This window comes from Myripristis murdjan, chromosome 15, assembly GCF_902150065.1.
Source record: "Myripristis murdjan chromosome 15, fMyrMur1.1, whole genome shotgun sequence".
NCBI lineage: Eukaryota > Metazoa > Chordata > Actinopteri > Holocentriformes > Holocentridae > Myripristis > Myripristis murdjan.
Genome location: NC_043994.1, coordinates 25,963,212 through 25,983,820, shown reverse-complemented (window position 1 = coordinate 25,983,820; position 20,609 = coordinate 25,963,212). Strand labels below are relative to the sequence as shown.

General features: G+C 42.7%; 2 protein-coding genes across 5 annotated transcripts; one reads left to right on the top strand and one right to left on the bottom strand.

Annotated features, from left to right (window-relative positions):
* The first annotated feature begins 219 nt into the window (after positions 1–219).
* Positions 220–8,509, top strand: csgalnact2 (chondroitin sulfate N-acetylgalactosaminyltransferase 2). 2 transcript variants are annotated; one of them, XM_030070249.1, is made up of 8 exons: positions 220–335; positions 3,502–4,488; positions 5,004–5,220; positions 5,390–5,491; positions 5,622–5,800; positions 5,902–5,996; positions 6,259–6,340; positions 6,450–8,509. In XM_030070249.1, the coding sequence occupies exons 2-8, from the start codon at positions 3,837–3,839 to the stop codon at positions 6,740–6,742; spliced, it is 1,620 nt and encodes a 539-aa protein (XP_029926109.1). In that variant the 5' UTR covers positions 220–335; positions 3,502–3,836; the 3' UTR covers positions 6,743–8,509. The 2 variants fall into 2 exon arrangements, with proteins under 2 accessions (XP_029926109.1, XP_029926110.1); XM_030070250.1 differs by lacking the exon at positions 220–335 and adding an exon at positions 3,036–3,164.
* sec23ip (SEC23 interacting protein) lies at positions 8,441–19,633 on the bottom strand. 3 transcript variants are annotated; one of them, XM_030070246.1, is made up of 18 exons: positions 19,340–19,633; positions 18,037–18,542; positions 17,259–17,466; positions 16,859–17,052; positions 16,376–16,465; positions 16,128–16,248; positions 15,029–15,118; positions 14,724–14,865; positions 13,007–13,215; positions 12,781–12,881; positions 12,387–12,554; positions 11,996–12,091; positions 11,710–11,886; positions 11,277–11,432; positions 10,862–10,964; positions 10,011–10,196; positions 9,627–9,789; positions 8,441–8,937 (listed from the first exon to the last, which is right to left on the bottom strand). In XM_030070246.1, exons 1-18 carry the CDS (start codon positions 19,470–19,472, stop codon positions 8,856–8,858), a joined length of 2,925 nt encoding a protein of 974 aa, XP_029926106.1. In that variant the 5' UTR covers positions 19,473–19,633; the 3' UTR covers positions 8,441–8,855. The 3 variants fall into 3 exon arrangements, with proteins under 3 accessions (XP_029926106.1, XP_029926107.1, XP_029926108.1); XM_030070247.1 differs by having other exon boundaries at positions 18,037–18,539; XM_030070248.1 differs by having other exon boundaries at positions 18,343–18,542; positions 19,340–19,632.
* Positions 19,634–20,609: the final 976 nt, after the last annotated feature.

Genomic DNA, 20,609 nt, shown 5'->3' with positions numbered 1-20,609 from the left:
AAAAAAAAAAAAAAAAAATCTCCTTTTGAAAAAAAAAAAAAGTAGATAAATTCTATTCATTAAAAAAAAAAATGAAATCAACTGTAATTTCTGTAATTAATCAGATTAATATTAGTATTTGTATTATTATCATTAACAATGGGCGGCATCAGCATGCTTGATGACGACACTCGGAAACAAAGCTCCTATTGGTTACTGCTGCTGACCGGAAGTAGCTGACGGACCCACTCTCCTCTCTTTGCTCCGTGGCATCTTGTATGATTAGCTGCCTGCCTCTGTTTTGCAAGCGCACACAGCAAGAAATTCCGCAGGGAGTGAACCATGACATGATTTAGGTAAGTAACCGCTTGTAAAAGATAATATTTGGATGAGATATCGTGACGGATTTAAAGAAGAAATCCAAGCCAAAAGCGGTAAGTGGCGCTGGTAGCGTTGCCAAGCTAGCAGCAGAGCCGCGGGGACATCCGGTGTGACTTTTTCAGAATCGCTCCTGGCGACAAAATTATTTGTTTCCAAACAGAAAACAGTATTAAGTCAAATGTTAAAATACTGTAGAAATACATGCCAAGCGCTCTGGTGCTTGTATTAAAAGCATAATGCTCAGTGCAAGATATTTACTGTCAAAGAAAATATATGATTTGTTAGACTCCGTTCCTCTCACGCCAAACTCCATTTAAATATTAAGTCCGTTATAGTTTTTCTTGCTTTTTCGCCAAAAAGCATATCGAGTAAAACATCATACAAGGCTTAAAATGATTTTATAGCGTCTTCAGGTAAATCCGGCGTATAGATAACCGATCAAGCAACAATCAACTTTTAATACAATTTAATTTTTGTAACAATACAATACAAAACAAAACAAACAAACAAACAAACAAAAAAAAACACTCATTTAAACGCCTGACATGCTGTCATGAGGTGTAGGCAGTGCTGTTTAAGTCACTTATCTCCGAAAATACAAGTGCATGGTGTAATTTGGTTTTATTGAGTTTAGTGTGATCCAGGCAGCCAGCCAAGCAGCTCCTAACTCTAAATAGCCAAAAATCTTCCTACTGGTTTCATGTTTTTTTCAGCTTCCAGCACACAAGAATGACAGGTGAACCGGTTACAAAACTTGAGATTTTATTAAGAGCTATCTAGGATCATTTTTTAGCCACTTTAACCAGTTAGAAATCATCTGAAGTCATGTTCCAAGGAAATAGGTGATATTGCATCTCCTCTTCAAAGAAAAACAGAAGAAAAATAAAAACAGTCCCTACTGGGGCTGCACTGTTTAATGCAGTCTTTCCAGAAACATTAGTCTAAGTTTCTAGAAGTAAAATCAGGTTTTATTCTCTTAGCCACAAGATATGAGAGAGTTTCTACTGCACAACTGTGAAGCAGCTCTTGTTTGTGACATGTGGCAGATAAGAGGAGAATGACCTCAGTCCTGTCACTGAACATCATGGTTATTTTCTGCTTTGTGTTTCAGTTTCAAAGCTATTTTCACTGTAATCTAACCAGGGGCCCTGTCCCATGAGCCGAGAGTCCAGTGTGTGTATGTGGGTGTGTGTCTCTGGATGTGTTTATGATAGCAGCTTCACAAAACCCAACAATGATGATCCGGGATAACTGGGCTCACAAAGCTGGTTATTAGCTCGCTCTGTCAACATGGGATTTTCCAATCTAGCCGTGAGCATGCTCACACGGGAGAGGAAGGGATTGAAACAAATAACCAGTCACAGGCAGCACGGGCGGCCGATGAAAGATAAGATAAGATGAGAGTATTAATCTCTTTGGGGAAATCAGATCATTGCAGTGACAAAGGTAATGTGATTCAGTGAGTAAACAGAAATGCAAACGAGGCTTAACGCAAAACTGGAACATAAAAAGAAGCAATAACAGTGATGGAAAGTAATAAAATAATCAAACGAGAGTGTTTTATGTAGACTGTAGAAGCCGGAAGTGTTTCTGTCCTCTCTCAAGAACAAACTGTTATAATGAATAATTCTCTCTCTCTCTCTCTCTCTCTCTCTCTCTCTCTCTCTCTCTCTCTCTCTCTCTCTCTCTCTCTCTCTGTGTGTCTTTCTTTCTGTCTCATTGAGGTTGTGAAGACATTTCATATTCACAAAGTCAGTCCCGTGTTCAGTGATGGGAATTTGGGTGCAGTTTGTTCTACTTGGAAATCACTTTAAATTATTTCTACTCTCTTCACTTGTTATACAGCTGTGTTAAAAGGTCCTGCAGGAGTGGAAATGCAATTATTACAGAGTTGATTGGTTATAAGGCAAGTTATAATTTTATTTTATTTTATTATATTGTTTGGTTTATTTATTTATTTATTTTTATTATTTTTTTTTTATTATTTATTTATGATTTTGTTTTGTCCTGTTTTATTTTATAGCTTGATTTGATCAGATTTATTTTATTTTATTTTATTTTATTTTATTTTATTGTTGGCTCCTGTTATCCCTCCTACTATCTTCGGGGTCGATTTGACCCGTTCCATGTTTAATGGCTCTAAATACAGGATTAACATGTTTTCAATGGCCTGGACACATTTTGTAAGCATCAGTGTTTCTTTGGGGTCAGTTTGACCCCAGGCTTTTTTAGCTGTGTAAAACATTGACAAAATATCAACATTTTACACGTATTTGCTTTAGCTGTTTTGGACATTGAGGAGCTGTAAGAAGCCATTTATAATCGTCAAAAATCCTTCCCTTTGCTTTAAGGATTTTTCTACCTAAACATAACCACACCTGCAGTAGCGACAGAACCAGACCATGAGACATTTGGGAGGGGAAAACATGATTGAAACAAGAACTTTGACGAATTTAAACAGCTCTTATTTAAAGGCTTATTCAGGTTGTCTACATGACACATAAACTTAGGTAACAATGTTTATTATAATAATTTCCTAGTAAATTACACGGGTCAAATTGGCTTTAATTAGTTTAAAAAAGACAACAGGAGTTTTTTTCCCGCTCCCTTGAGAATTTTTAATGTTTTTGTTGCATAACTTGTAAATTCCCGTGTCCATCCTTTTATTTTGAAGAGGACACTGTTCAGCCGGAAGTCCGTGCTGACGCGCGGCCGTGAGCTTGACGCGGAGCCGCGGCTCGCCCACCAGCCTCCTGCCTGCTAGCTGCCGTCAGCTAGCCCAAACAGTCGTGCTGTCGCGTTAGGTAACGTCCCTCCGCTTGCTCCTGCTGGTTCATGTTTTCTTTGGTGTTGAAATCTGCAATCTCAGTGGGATTTTGATGTTAGCTACGTAGAAAGCCATGTCTGAGCCGCTGTCTGAGTGAAAAGGTGGCTGGCTGTTTTGGTTTGACTGGATGTTAACAGGCTGTTGTAACATTTTTCTAGTGTTAGTCAGAGTGTTTGTAAGATCTGGACTCAGCCTCCTGCTAACCTTGAGTGAACTTCTCTGAATCATGGCCACCAGTGAACATCTGTGCCACAGCAGCTGCTTTCCCTCACCATGTGTGTGTGTGTGTGTGTGTTTCTCTTTATCTTCTCTAGGAGGACCATCTCTTGGATTTGTGGGGGGGATCAGGAAGCGTCAGCGCTCTGATGCCGGACAAGATGAGAGCCCAGATATGAAAATCTTCTCTGAGATGACACGACATGCAAGCACACAGAGGCTTTTGACTTTTGAGTGAGGCACTTCCTCATTGTGGATTTTCCCCGCTCAAGAAATGTGCTTTCACATTGAAAAAATTTAACAGTGCTTTTCACACTCCTTGTGAGATGGCGCGAAGGCACTTGTTGTAAGTAATGAGAGGAGCGGCGAGCGGAGGGAGAGCCGAGGGAAAAGGGAATGCCGACTTGCCGGCCGTAGCTTGCATGTGAGCGTCATGCCCAGGCGAGGGTTGCCGCTGCAGGGCCGGGTCCGCTGGCTGTTCCTGGGCCTCTTCCTGCTGCTGGTGCTGCTGCTGTTCGCCTACCTGCTGGAGTGCACGCCGCCGACCGACGTCAGCCTGGTCCTGCCGGGCCTGGCGGGCGAGCCCTACGGGAAGGAGTACTACCAGGCCCTGCTGCAGGAACAGGAGGAGCGCCACCTCAACCGCGCCGCCAGCCTCAAGCGCCAGATCGCCCAGCTCAAGCAGGAGCTGCAGGAGATGAGCGAGAAGCTGAAGCTGCTGCAGGACAAGAAGGAGCTGCCCGGGGTGCAGGGCCTGGCCGAGACCAAGGACCAGGAGCCGGGAGACCTGCTGGAGTATCTGCACTCCCAGATCGACAAGGCTGAGGTCAGCACGGGGGCGCGCCTGCCCAGCGAGTACGCCCTGGTCCCCTTCGAGAGTTTCACCTCCTCCAAGGTGTACCAGCTGGAGATGGGGCTGACGCGGCACCCGGAGGAGAAGCCCGTCCGCAAAGACCGCCGGGACGAGCTGGTGGAGGTCATCGAGGCCGCGCTGGACATCATCAACAACCCCGACGAGGAGGACGGCGTGGAGGACGACATGCCCATGCAGAGGCAAACCTACACAGAGAGCCACTTTACTGAGGGTACGGCTGCAGCAGCGGCCTCTCTTCACCTGCATGACCTCTTCTTTCTTCTCGTCTTGCCTCTCAAAAAACACTTGAGAATAGGGTTTGTTAGGGCTGGGGGAAAATTCGATTCACTTAAATATCACCACCTCACGCTAATCCCATGCAGCTTTTTGCATGCAGTCCACATGTGTTCTTTTGGCCTGATGTAAAATGGTGTATTTATGCAGGCTGGGGCCTAAACAGCCTTGGAGTTGCGCAAACTGGGTTTAACTGGAAAGCTGAGACTCTTGTGGATTCAATGAGCCACATTTGGTTCATGTGTGATGATGTTAGACCCCATAGGAGCCATTTCATTGTAGCGAGACCTTTTTTTTTTTTTTGGAACTAGACATTAATATAAGTGAAACTGCACTTGTAGATTCACAATACTTGTCGAAATGGCAACGTGTTGTGATGGTATCGAATCAGGAGGTGAATGTGTCGTCCCGGCCCCGGTGTTAGTTCTGTCTTTCTTTGTGGTGTGTCTGCAGGACTGTACAGGACGGAGCGGGACAAGGGCACGCTTTACGAGCTCTTCTTTGCCAAAGAGGATTCCAGCAGCTTCCGTCACGTCACGCTCTTCCGTCCGTTCGGTCCCTTAATGAAAGTCAGAAGCACATCTGTGGAAACGTCAGCAGTGATCATTAACATCATCGTGCCGCTGGCGGGCCGGGTAGACACGTTCTCGCAGTTCTTACAAAACTTCAGGTGAGGGAGAATTATTACTGTATTCCTGATTTAACAAGAGACTGTCCTTTTCTGCTGCTTTTCAGTCATAGAAATGGTGCAGATGTGGATTAAATAGATATTTTTGAGTTTCCATTTCAAAGTGCTTTGTGTTTGCCACTTAACTTGAATAATGTTTAATGTTTTTTAGGGAGGTGTGCATACAGCAGGACAGACGAGTGCATCTGACTGTGGTTTACTTTGGGCAGGAGGGCTTACAGGATGTGAAGTCCTCTTTGGAAAAAATGTCCAGGTCTGTCCCTTTTGCTGAAGTGTTGCTTTTTAGGAGATTGTGCCTGTTCTGTGCGTACTTGGACGAGGGAATTGAATTTGAAGTGGCGCCCGGTTTCGCTGAAACAGCCGCGTTGTTTGTGTTTTGTCAGGGAGGAGAGCTTCTCCAATTACACTCTGATCCCAGTGGACGAGGAGTTTTCCAGAGGTCGGGGTCTGGACATCGGAGCTCACGCCTGGAAGAAAGGAGACGTCTTGATGTTTTTTTGTGACGTGGACATCCACTTCACTCTGGAGTTCCTCAACACCTGCCGCCTGCACTCTGCCCCCAGTGAGTTTCATCCCACATCCGTTCGACTTGAAGGTGGTTTCTGACCCTCTGTCGACAGTTCACTGAATCTACTTGAGTGTCTTTTCTTTTGTGTTTTGCAGACAAGAAAGTCTTCTACCCAGTCGTGTTTAGTCTGTACAATCCTGCCATAGTTTATGGAAATTTGGAGCTGGCTCCACCCATTGAACTCCAGCTGGTAAGGACTATAAAAGTTTGCATCTAGAACTAACTCAGATTGTGCAATATGTCATCTGTGAGCTTTTTCCAGCTGTTTTTGTAGCCAGTTATTTGCATGAATTGAGATAATTAAGATTCAGACCTGCTGTATTGTTATGACAAACGCTGTCCAAATATTGAGTCCAAAATAACTATGTAGAGAACAAGCAGTTATATAACAAGTGCAGCCAAATATATAGCGCTGATTTGTTTATGATAACTAGAAATGTTTTTTCAAATAGATTCACAAGAAGGACGCTGGATTCTGGAGAGATTTTGGCTTTGGAATGACATGTCAATATCGCTCAGATTTCCTAAATATTGGTAAGCGATGATCTTATTTATAATACATCTTTACATAATCACTTAGAGAAAACATTTGACCTGGACTAAACTATCTGCTAATTGATTTTTCATTCTTGTTTTCCTGCAGGGGGTTTCGATCTTGAAGTGAAAGGCTGGGGCGTGGAGGACGTCCACTTGTACAGAAAGTATCTGAGGAGCGACCTGATCGTGATCCGGACGCCGGTGTCGGGCCTCTTCCACCTGTGGCACGAGAAGCAGTGTGCGGACGAGCTGACGCCGGAGCAGTACCGCATGTGCATCCAGTCCAAAGCCATGAACGAGGCTTCCCACTCCCACCTGGGCATGCTGGTCTTCCGCGAGGAGATCGAGGCTCACCTTCGCAAGCAGGCCTTCAAAACCCAGAGCAAATCAGAGGACTGAGCGGCGGCTCAACACACACACATCATCATTCCAGACTGTGATGTCCAGGTGACTCTGTTACTGCACTATAGCATCCTGTTCCATGTCACCGCTCAGCTGTAGACAGGGATGAATGTATGAAAACAAACACCAACGACTTCGATCAATGTGAAACTTCAAAGCGTGTTACAGAACTTTTTCTACAGCGGAAGTCGTTCAAGTCGTGGGACGCCTCCACAACTTATCAGGACAAAATGATCAATGTAAACCGTGACAATGTATCTCTTGGATTTAGGCTGACATTGTATTGTAAGTATTGAAATCAATTCAATAAGCATGCAGTAAGTATCCTTGGAAACATAAATTCCTCATCTTTCAGTTCAGCCAATCTTCCTGCATCAAACGCAGCTCGCAGCGGATTCCTTTGCTCTGTTTTTTTTTTCTTTTTTTTTTCCTCCACCCACTCGCCGAGACGACAGACTCTCGCAGCTTAGTGTGACCTCGAGGAATGTCAGCCAATAGGCTCCAACTGTGAGACGAACCCTGGATCCCAAGGTATCAAAACAAGGTGAAATACAACCAGCTGTCATCACGTTCAGCAGTGCCGGAGGACTGTCTTTCCTCAAGAAGCAATAACATTTACTATTGCAAAATTGTAACAGGCATTACAGGTATTTGTTTACCATCGACTGCAAGAGAAACAGGGGCTGGTGGTTTATCAAATGGAAACCACACTGCGTTGAGAATTGTAATTATATTGATTTGACGTCACAAGAAACCAAAATCCAAAAGCCCTGCTGTTATCCACAAGTCAGTCTTATTATCTGAGACCAAACAAATTTATGAGCATTATCTTTTTTTTTTTTTTCCCCGCTTGATTCCAGTACATGACCAGTTTTCTATGGAGCCATATTGTTTGATTTGTGTTGTATTTATGTTGGTTCAGATCGGTGACATGGTTTAAAAATAAAAAAAAAAAAAGGGACCTTTTAATGTTAGCACAGTGTGTGTAGAAAGGGACAATCAGTCTGTGTTTGCGTGGGAGACGGTCGCTCCAAAAAACGTCATCAGTTTAGCAGAGAAGCATGTCGACTATATTGTTTAGAGGTAGGGGCAAAGATCTGCTTTAAGCATGCAAAGCTTCGACATTATTACTGTCTGTAAACAGATTTATCATTTATGCCCAACGAGAAGTCGCTCCCAGCACAACGATCCTCTTACTAGACGTGAGTGAATGTGGTCACTCATGTTAATACTTTTCTAATATAGATTTTTTTTTTTTAGTTTAATACTTATGTGCCTACATGCTCAAACTGATATGAAGTGTTGAGATTACAGTGGTTGTTGAAACAGTTTGAGGCTGTGTCCGCAGCTGTAGATGTGTTAATTTTATTCCGTTTCTTGATGAGAAAGGGTGTCACACTTTGAAAGGGTACATCGCCGCAGAGTTCCTGTGTTACATATGAGAAGTAAAATGTTATGAGTGCAGCTGTCAAAAAAACCTTAAATAGCAGGCAAAGTGCTTTATTTTTTTCCTCAAAAGGAAAGCAGGTAAAGCTAACTGTACTGTTCCTGTACTGTTTTCTTAATCAGTTGATTTTTCTTGCAACTGTTGTCGCTTGTTGTAGATAGTCTCAGTCAGTCTCTCCTCACTGAGGGAGAAATCTCACGTCTTCCCGTCATGATCCTCCAAACAACACATCACTTCAGAGAAATGACTTGTGTAAGGAAATGATTTATTTTTGACATTTCGGCCATGAAATAAAAGTTACAGGAGGTTGCATTCAATGCTGCTATGTAATTTCTCGTTAATATTTGATTTCATTTTGATATACATTTCCGTAAACTCCAAGCCAACATGACCAGTTCTATAACTTAAACTATAAAAATGTAAATTCAAACCAGTCAAGTGTCTTTGAATCTACCATTTTCATATCTGTTCTTCTTAATTTAAGACAAATGGCATAATACATTTGTATTCATTCTTCATACGGTAAACTACATTAATAGAAAATAGGAGGGAAAAAAAAACAAAGGAAAAAAATGTATTAAAATACAGGAGGAAATGACATGAAATAAACCTAATGGGAAAGTTTTCAGACAGGTTTATTTTCATCTCAGATACCTTATTATATTAATGTACTATCTGTTCAGGATGGATCCCCATGGTCTTGTAGATTTCTTTGAGAATAAGCAGAGCCGTGTCTTCAGATTCCCTGCAGAACAACAGAAGTTATTAATATGAATGTCTCACCTGCATCTCAACAAAGGCTGAGACAAAAGCAAAAACACTAAATTGAGGGAGCTTTATCTCTGAAAGGGTAAAAGTCCCTCCAGGATTTGCCTTTACTTTGAGATGCTTTGAATATTTCTTGTCATTGTTTCAGCTAAAGGTGATCATTTTACAGACCATAATTGTGAGGTGTTTTGTGTTAAATTTACAGATGTGCCAATACTACGCTTAAAAAGGAGCATGTGTTGGAGATTTACCACGAGACTAATGTCCAAAATGCCTGAGTGACATGTCGCAAATAAAACCAAACTGTCGTTTTTCTGTATTTTGGGCAAACAGAAGCCTGTTCCTCCTCAAATTGTAGGAAGAAGTCTATACATTAAATATTACTTGCAGTGACCTCAAATTAATTGCTCAAGCCTTCACTGTTCAAAGTGATTGGATTGATACTCCGTCTGTTTTGTTTATTAGGATTTGTTTGTTTATGGCATTGCTGCATCCCTATTTTATTTCCACAAAAGGTGCAAGGGCAAACAAAACGTTTTAATGAATAGTCCTCAAAATTTTTGCCAAGAAAAACATAATTCTTCCCTTCAAAACCCCTGGAGGTGCTGAATTTGTTGGATTTAAATTAGACAGGCGGGTAGCTGATGTGAAAAAGCGCCTGCGTACCAGTAGCACAGGTGACTCTGGAGGGCGAACAGGTACTCGTTGAAGCTCTCGATGGGTTTCTCCTGCAGGACGTAATCGATGCGTTTCCCTCCGTTCAGCATCCCGATCTTCACCTGGGGCTCCTCCTCTCTGTGCGGCTCTGGACTCTCTGAAATCTTTTGCTCTGTGACAAACCAATGTGATGTTATCGATCACACTCTGTACAGATACAACTTTTGATTAAAGAGCTTAATACATATCAATCAAGGCTGTTTTTCCCAGACTGACTGAGTTCTTTGACTGATGATGTTTCGTGATGTCAATAATCCCCTAGAAGCCATTTCTGACTTTGACACTTGGTTCACCTCTAGCGGGACGTCGTTTGCAGCGGGAAGTGAAACTCACCCTCCTGCACTTGCTTCTCCTCCTCCTCCTTGATCTGATTGGCCACGATGGCCAGCTCGGCCTGCAGCTGGGCAGAGGAGGTGTGGGCGCGGGCGAACTCGTTGAGCGTCTGCCAGGCGCTCTTCAGGGAGCTGATAAATCCCTGCTTCAGGTCAGAGCCCATCCTGGACAGGCTCTCCTTCAGCTCTGCAACACACAGGAATCCGTGACTAAATCGCTCGGCACAAGAAAAGCTGTTCAACATGCAACTGCTTAAGGCTTTCAAGTCACAGGCAAAAGAAAACAGGATATTACAAACAAAATATAGTCACCAAGCTGTCATAATACACTTAGATCATCACTGATTTATCTGTTCATCTCCTTAGAGAAAGCTGAACTTCACTTTTTCAACTTCCTCAATATCAGCGAGTTGCTTGGGAAAATGCAGAGGACCCACTGATTTGTGTCACCGTAGTCCAGTTGTTAAAATTGCTCAACATACATTGTTGAATTTGATTATATTTCAATTTTACAAACAGCCAACAAGAATAATCAGTGTTCACTGTAATACTGGTAATTTAGCCTGACCACAAGGCTTACATTTCTTGTAATTTGTCAGTGGAGACAAAAGAAAAAAAAAATCGAAGTATGAGTGCATAAAATTAGAGCACAGCACCTGAAGAAGTGTTGGGGAAAATTCAATGGTCTGCAGCTACAATACTCAAAAACTTAGCTTTGGTTTGAAAGACTGCATTCAGTTGCTTTGGCATTAATACTGCCAAGTAATTTGCAGACACCAAGATTAATGGTGTAGTTGTTCGGGGTGATGCAAGGACAAAGGAGGAAAAAAATCTGAAGCTGGAGTGTCATACCAAGATGCAGCCTCTTCCTCCCTTTGTGATGTGGGATCAAAACAGGCTTCAAGTCCAAGTCTGGCATTATCATGGGCTCGATCCGGTACGCCACCGGGTCCAGCTGAGGGAGAACAAACATCTCTGGTCATAAATCGAGGAGCTATCACGCAGCGGCAGCTACTGTGACTCAGCAAAATGGCTTTCATCACATTTACTACACCGGCAAGCTTTTAGAAAAGGCTCTTAGAAAATGAGGAGTGAAATTTATGACAAACCCTGATATGAAACCCAGTGATATTCATCATTAGATCTAGATGTCATCACAGGTAAAGCTTTTACACAGTTACATGCAGAATTTTGTGGAATAATTTGTTCAGATTTTCACAGCAAAAAATCTGTAATTTCAGTATGCACATGTGGAAGAACTGCATACCGGATGGTAAATATTGAAGAACCCCTTGCATGTGGGCAGCTGGTACGTCTCCTCGATCTTCTCCAGGCCTCGGACCGTCAGGAACATGCCAATAGGAGAGCCGAGAGCAAAGAAATTCACTGGCTCAAAGTCCAGAGAGTGGTAGATCACCGAAACCTACGGAGCAAAATATTAATAAAGCATTAATCATTATTATTAAACTAACTCGAATTTAGTTCTCTCTGAAAAAGGTTTCACAATCAGCATGTTTTGAGACTGGACATTACAATATCAAGTTTGCTACAAAACTCTTTTTGTAGGCAAATACACTGATTTGACAAAATGTAATCTCTTGATCAACTAATAGTAAAGCTGCTTTGAAAATGTTAAGGTGATATTGACGTTGTAAATCTGTATCAGTGGCCACATCATCCCTGCTAGAGATCACATTTACCTGTCCGGTGCCCACTTCAAAGTAATTGTAGTCAACGTGGATGGAGGAGACAGTTCTGCCCACAGGAAGTTTCTTGACGGCGGGATCAGGAGTGGGTTCAGCCGGTTGTGAGGGCGCCACCTCCTGACTGACCTCCTTCACCTCGGCTTTCTTCTCCTGAGCCGCCTGCCGCGCCGCCTGAGTAAATTAATCAAACACCCGCAGGAAAAGTGAAGCCAGTCTGTCACAACTTTTCAGCTCGCGAGCCTCACAGCTATTTAAGAGACAAGGGTATTTACAGGCTCACCTGCTTATTCACTCGCTCCTTGACAAATTTGGCAATCTTTTTCCTGGGCCCCAGCGGGATTCCCATCTCCTTCAGGTCTTCGATTGTGCACATAAGCTGGAAAAGCAAGACACAAGAAGAAGAACATGTGAAGGTTAACACCAGACAAACTAGACTGCCATCGACCGAATGGTGTTCTAAATTTTAGCGCTGAAATATTTGGGCTTCAAAAATCTCCCCGACTTTTGCTGTGATCTTTTTCTGTACAGACTTACAAGGAAAAACACAGATTCTGCTAACCGTCTTCAATTGACTAACCCCAAACCCTCCAAACCCATTAGTTTTTTTCCAAACACTACCGAAAACAATTATCATTCCTTTTATAACAGGCAAGAGTGATTTTTATTCTTACAAAAGATTCAACGTCAATCTTCTCCTCATCAAATGTACTCTTGTACTCAGATAAGCCCAGATGCTCCAGCATGGCGGACAGATCTTCAAATTCCTCCCCATCCTCTTTGGGCTCTTCCTCCACAGCCGGGGGGGTCACAGCATTGTTTGTCTGTGTCGCAGAGGGAACCTGAGGGGCAAAAAAGCAACTCTCACAGACTATTCCAACTTTGTTTACTGTCCTGAGTGATCTATTTTGTGCAACTGTGCTCTATAGAGCGGGAAACTATTAGGCAATTAGCGTCCAAAGATCTCATCAAAATATGCATCACACTCAGGGGAGATAATTACACTACTTCATAACTGCAAAATAAGATAATTTTCCAACTGATTAGCTAATTGATGGTATAAATAACCTGTTTGCTGTCTAGTGGAGGATCTCCATTTGCAGTTGGAATGACTGGTGCAGGAGAGCCATTCTTTTGATTTGACAGCAGGTCAAAGAGTATCAGCGAACCTGGAAATAGAGGAACGAAGACATGAGCCGTGGTGCGTGCGACCACAAGAGCCTCACAGTTACTTGAAAAACAGAACAGAAGCAAAGCCGTCTGACTCTGAAACCAAAAAGCACCGGCTTCTTACCCAAGCTGTGGCCGGCCACTGACACGGCTCCTTTGTAGTCGGGGTTCCTCTTCATAAACAGGGCGTAGATTCTGTTAATCTCCTTGGCAACTGTGTCCATGATGGTCTGGCAGTAAGTGGGGCTGTTGTAGAAGAGCACATCTAACAAGGTCTCGTTGGTGAAATGACGTAAACGACCAGTGCTGGGCAAGGTGATCTTCTTTATCCGCCTATAAACACAAATAAGTAAAAAAAAAAACAAAAAAACATCAAGACATGTGTAAAGACTTTCCACACTGATTGGATCACTGACTTTGGGACCATGTAACTAATTAAAGATCTCAAGGCTTTTCCCTGTACTTCAGTGACTATGGAGGAGCACTAACAGTACTCTTCTTCGCCGTGGTTTGTTGGGGGAGCAGCATTGGAGCCAGTGACACCAACAGACTCAATAAACTGATCAGGAGGGCTGGCTCCGTGATTGGCTGCAAACTGGACACTGTGGAGGCTGTGGTGGAGAGGAGGACACTGAACAAACTGTTATCCATCATGGATAACCCCGACCACCCTCTCCACCACACACTGGACAGACAGCGGAGCTCCTTCTCCAACAGACTGTTACAGCTCCGCAGTCCAAGGGACAGATACAGGAAATCATTCCTGCCACAAACCTTCACACTGTACAATAACTCACACTCGTCTGACAGACACTCCACTACCTAGCACCTTAATACCCATGGTAATTGTTTATTTATTATCCACTACTCAGCACCTTACTTGTTTATTTTATTTTATTTTATTATCCATCACTCAGCACCTTAACTGTTTATTTATTGGAAGTGGTGATGCCATGGGGCTAAATCAAGTCGGACAGTTCCCGAATCCCAGTACCGGGCGTCGGGTTCTGCCACTTGGTTTCCTGGTTTCATGGTTTGCAGCTTACCCTGTGCCATACCATCTACTATCTGTATATTTCATTTTTTCATATTTATTATTACCATCGTTTCAACATTTCAACATCTCATATTCGCAGGTTAGTTTATTGTATATACTTAGCCCTTTTTGTATTTAGTGTATATATTTAGTGTATTTAGTCTCTATTGTATATACTTCTTAATTTTAAATTTAAATTTTATTTTATGTTTTTTGATTGATGATGCTGCAGTAACGTGGGAATTGCCCAGTTTGGGATCAATAAAGTATACCTATCTATCTATCTATCTATCTATCTATATGAGCTGTTTTAGTCTAGCGCCCTCTACTGGCCTCCAAGCAGCTATTAACAACAACCAAAAGCAATAATCAGGTGTGACGCAACTATTAATTACATGTTGGTACATTCCTGTGTCCCATGTGGAAATATTCTCTGATATTCTAGGAAATACCAGAGAATTCAATATATTTCCTGTCTGGAATAATCTTGGCAAAGTTTGACAGGACATGCTCTTTCAGTGGCTGCTTATTAATAACAAGATTATCCACAGAGTGTTTCAGAAGGTAAGTTTATCAATAACTTTTAGCATTTATAAATGGTAGCCCTGCCATGCATACGTTCACTGACTTCTCTGTAGGGAATCTTTCTGATGTATTGACTTGCATCAAATAGGTCTGTGTTGTAGGGTGTTTATTGTATTGACATGGATACTAGTTTTTGGATACTAGGGAGGATTTTTGTGGGACTTTTTGACTCGTGAGTGATGATTATGTCCTCTTGGAAGTGCACTGTGTTTCTGCTCACCTGTCCACCCCTGTGGCGTCTCCATGTAGGGCTGTGTGCCACTGCACAGGGAGGAACTCCACCCGGCTAATCGTGTGCTCATCCTGTGGTTTCTTAAAGTGACTCTGCAGCAGCTTCAGGGACACACTACGGAAGTCGTCCACTGAAAACACAAGGATTTATATATAGATAACTGGAAGTGAAAGACACACAGCAAAGACTCCAGACTTTACAAACACCAGTAACCATCAGTAAATGATTTATTAAATGCCCTTTGCACCCATCATTATGTTGCAACATGATTATCAAAGCAATTCAAGACTCACCACACTCCACCATGCTCCGAAACCTCAGGTCACAGACGGGGCCGATTCCATGCACCATGAACACCAGATGATCCACCTTAGGGAGCTCACCTACAACAGGTAGTAGGTATAAACACATGAAATATGTTGCACATTACCTACTGATTTATGAGCTCATCAATGTCCCCTTGACATTAGGCAGTCTCACATCTGTAATGTGTGTAAACATGGGTTAAAAACTAGGTCAAACGTACACCTGATGTTAAAATGCATCTCCATTTTTTTCTCTCACAAAACACGGTTTACCGTACATGTCACTTCCTCCTGCTTATGTCCTTTAAAACTGACCATAAACTGACCATAATGCAAAGTTTCATGATACTTCTTCTTGTGAAATGCACATTTGACTTTCTATGTGGCCTGTTTGCTCCCTGCCTTTAGGTATTTTAACTGGAACTGTTCTGTCATGCTCATGTTGCAGTCGCCGTGCATATTAAAACACTGAAAAAATAATTTTGCTTTTTCCTGGGTATTTTTTTCTTCTACGGTTACAGATATCAAGATGCATCACAGCAAATTATCTTACAAGATATTGCAGAATCCCCTTTATCATGATAATAACATCATTATTGTGGGTAAAATGTTGTGATAGTATTGCATCACCAGTGATATCCACCCCTTGTTTCAAACACCTTATCAAGCCTCACTTTGAAATGACTGTGACTTGTTGCACTGGAGATAACATTATCCACTGCATTATACAGTTTCTGTTTCAAGTAAATACTTTGTCTTACTTGTTCCTCATGCACAATTATACTGATAAAATGTCACTATCTACGGTGTCAGCCACCGGTTTGATTTACACACTTGCTGGTCGGTTCATGTGCAAAAATTGACTTCAGTCCATGCAGAAGCTAATGTGGACAAACGTGTCTCTGACAACGCCCAGAGGTGGTTTACATATGGATTTCATGTGTTTTGATTCTACTGATCACCCAGGATACATGTTAATCCCAGCTGAAAGGGATTTATAACTGCAGACTGAACTTGGCAGGATTTTTCTATATATGCCTAGAGGTAGCTAAGATAGTGTGGGTGAAGAGGAGAAGAGGATGATTACCATCAGGCACTTCATCGTGGTCGTCATCAATGCCTCTCTTCACCACTCTGGGCCTGGTCTGCCCATCCTGAGTTGTGCCCCACTCGTCTGGCATGGCAGACGGCTGAAACTGGACTATCACCTACAGGCAGAGAGAACAAGGCCTGGCTGAATCACTCACTGAGAGCGTACAACATCTATACAAACACTCAATAGGATCAAAGCGTCACAAGACCACCTCTTAACGTTTTAATCAGACAAAAGTTTACCTTTGGATTGTGCATAACAATGGTTTCCCCAGATGGGAACTCCAGCCTCCGGTGCCACTGGTTGGTAGACACAGCTTTCTTATATTCTGACTGCAGAGAGGAGAGAGGCCCATCATTCACACATTTCGACCTGGATATGTGCTGCATATTCAGGTACAACAATACGGATCTCACAGCAATTTAATCCAAGAAATGTTTTTAAAAAATGCAGCTAATATAGAATTGTGCATGGGAGTTGTGTTTATGTTTATGAGATACAATACATCTTCTTCAAGGACACCCTGGAAGAAGAGATATTCTACCTCAATGGGACATTCCTGGCTAAAGAAACAATTTAAAAAGTGTTGCAGCACAAAAAAAGGTGCAGAAAAGGCACCACTATCGCTGCATGATCATTCCAAAACGAACCTGCTCAGGTGTATTCTGTTCTGACCGATAAAGATAAGATATTTGTTTCTGCTCAGTGGCGGCAGGGGCACAAACCTCGAGTTTGTCACTAAACTCCTCTGAATATGGAATAAAGCGGCTGTCGGAGTCCCCTTTGTAGAACCAGGTGCAGCGTCGGACCTCTGTGGGCTCCTCCTCCCAGTACACCGCGGTCCGCATGCGGTCGTACAGCTGCACGTCGTACCGCCCTCCGTCTGTACACACGATCACACTCTCCGGGTCTGGTTGAACTAAGAGAAGAAACAGCAAAGAAAGATTTCCATGCATCCATCACATTTCTGAATAGTATCCATCACTATATTACACTGGATTTGTCGTGTGAGCGCCATGTGGCCTCACACAGGAAGGATGCAGCACTTACACTGTCAGGATTAGGGGTTCAGTTTGGACAAAGCAGCCTCTAAGAAGCACAAGTTTATGTTCCAAGCCATCGTACCTGAGTTGTACGTCTCCTCCAGCTGAATGGAGTCGATGATGCTGAAAGGCAGCCAGACGCTCTTCGATTCCACTTGTTTGCAGAAGAACCAGTGAGGCTGAACGGGCTCGTACACGTTGTAGTTGTACGGCATCATGGGATTGGCAGGGACCAACGCTCCAGCAGTGGTGGCAGGAGGTGGAGGCACCTGCATCTGTGTGGGAGGGGGCTGCGGAGACAGAGGCAGAGAGGGATCATCAGCATACATTTATTACCCTGATTTTACAAAACAGGAGATGGAGCCACCAGAATATATGCAAATAAAAGATGAATTTTAACTAGCGACTGAAGAGGAAACGTTTCAGGCAAAATACGTTTTTTGTCAGTCTTTTGTGTATCCACATTCTGTTCTCAAGCCTTTCCTTGTGCATTTCTAAAAACATTTTAGGGACTTGAAGTCTGCTTAGTACACCCACCTAAAAAAAAACTTTTATTTGCATATATTCTAGCTGCTCCATCTCGTATTTTGTAGGATTTTTTTGCAGCTGGGGCAGCATCTACCCATGCTCCCTTTCGCGCCAATTTTAAACATAGCTTTTCAATAAGTTAAAATAAAATCCACACCTCAGGCATGTGGCTGATGCTCTCAAATGATTTGTGATAAATACAATAAGCTTTAAGTTCCATAGCAACCTGAGAATAAATGTGATAAATGTTCACTTCACTGATACTCACTGAAGTTAGCAGCATCTGAAAAGCAAAACAGTGTGACAGATATGAGCGATTGCTCCGTCTCTACCTTTGTGAATGCAGGTCCTGACAGTGGGAATGTTTGTGCTGAAGAGCCGAGGGAGTAGGGGTTCTGCTGCGGCGGGTGGTGGGACGGCGGCTGGACTTCTGGAGCTGGAATATAAGGGCTGGCTCTGCTGCTGACAGGGGTGTGGCGGTAGGGGTTGTGGCTCTGCGGGGGGGCCTGGGGAGGAGGCGGGGTCATCGAGCTGAGGGGAGGAGTGTGCCGCCCCATGGGGCTCTGATACACAGTACTACCAAAGGCCGAGGCAGGGTTCATCTGTGGGCCAGAGGGGGGCGGCGGGGCCATGCTTACGCTGCTGGGAACGGAGGTCGGACCCGCTGTTGTGGGTGCGACTGAAAGTGCTGGTGGAGGGCATGGCTGGTGGCCTATAGAGGCGAACGGGTCGCTGCTGGTCACGGGACTGGAGAAGTAGTTGAACGTAGAGGGGGCGGGCACACCGCCAGAGGTCTGGCCTAGAAAGCTGTCTTCCTCTCCAACATCAGTGGAATCTTCTAGAAAACATGAAGTGAACCGAGACAGACAGATGCCAAGCGGTTAAAGGTTAGCTCACATTTGACATCCCTGACAGTGAGTTATCATGATGTTATTGTAGCTTATTCACCAACTACATCCTTGTCATTTAACCCTCCTGTTATCTTTGGGGTCAAGTTGACCCCGTTCGATGTTTGACGTCTCTAAACACATGATTAACATCTCTTTCTTCGCTTCACATGTCATGACTTCTGTTTTAGCTGTTTTGGATGACACTGAGCTACTATAACAAGCCATTCATAATAATCAAAAACCTTCCCTCTGTTTTAAGGTCTTAACTAAACATAACCACACCTGTATTAGTAAAAGAGCCAGTGATAGTTCATATGACATTTGGGTGAATGGGGGAGGTTATGCTTTATTTAAAGGGCCATTTAGGCAGTCACAAGACAAATAAAGCACCTGACACATAAACATGGTTAACTAATATTATAGTCAATTTCTGGAGGTTTAGAATACAGGGGTCAAACTGACCCCTAATGATAAAACATGTTATTGCATTTTAAGTTAGCAGGAGTGTTAACAGCATCACATTGAGGGCAGTGTAACCAAACCATACTAATGTCAGTGAGGCTCAACAGGCTGACATAAAAATGACAGACACATAATTGTACAGTTTGATGAGACTATTAGCCGCTGACAGCAGTGACTGTCACGGCTTTTCGTTTCCTTATGAACCTGTTAGCCACCCGGCTAGCTAGCATGCTAACATCAACGCTAATGTCCAGACATTTCCTCCGCTAACATTTGGTCTTACCTCCGGATAACACCGCCGGCCCGGTGGCCTGGCTCACCGGGATGAAAGGCAAATTGAAGTTAAACTCTGGAGCAGCACTGAACAATAAATTTGCACTGGAGTTAGGGACATTATTGTTTTTTCTATCAGCCATTTTCCCCCAAATTTACACGTAGCCAATGCAGGCAGGCATTAAGCCCACCTCACACCCGGATCTCGACCTAGAAATTACTCCGTATTCACGAGATTTCACTAATCTGTACGACGACAACACGCCCAGGTGGTGCCACAGATTATTTGTAGATCTAGTAAATGGACGCAGGTCGTTTGACATGGTTTGACAGCCACACGGGCAAAAAACAAACCGTTTCTTTCAGTGCTGCCATCTATGGGTGTGGGGGGGCGCTTGCATTGTGCGACTACACCTGATCTAATTTAAAAGTAGCGGGCGGATTAATTTTCTGAATGCGCATATAGTCCAGTCATTTTATGAAAAAACCTAGGACAAATTGCAAGAGAAGCAAACTCAACTGATTTTGTATCCTCAGTTTGTCCTGAGTGAGGGGAAAAAAGTCCCAAGAAATCCAATTGGTGGAAAGTTTTGAAAATCACCTATTTAGGACCACATATTACCTAAAAACACTGTTTTTAACACACAGGGGAAAGGGTTCAAAATTTTACTTTCAGATATCACTATAAAAATTCATAAGTTGATTACACACACAAAGACAAGAAAAAAAGTCAATTACAAGTTGTTTGAATTATTCTGTTTACACATGCATATCACACATCTGATTTGATATGCGCTAATAAGGAATATAAGGAATAAATGCCAGAACAGATATTTAAACAGTGAATTAAAAGGTTACTATATATATATATATATAGTAACCTTTTAATTCACTGTTACATAGTAACCTTTTAATTCAAGGTTACTATATATATAGCAACCTTTTAATTCATTGTTTAAATGTCTCTTCTGGCATTTATTCCTTATATTCCTTATTTGCGCATATCAAATCAGATAATGTGTGATATGCATGTGTAAACAGAATAATTCAAAGAACTTGTAATTGACTTTTTTTCTTGTCTTTGTGTGTGTAATCAACTTGTGAATTTTTATAGTGATATCTGAAAATAAATTTTGAACCCTTTCCCCTGTGTGTTAAAAACAGTGTTTTTTGGTAATGTGTGGTCATAAATAGGTGATTTTCAAAACTTTCCACCAATGGGATTTCTTGGGACTTTTTTTCCCCTCACTCAGGACAAACTGAGGATACAAAATCAGTTG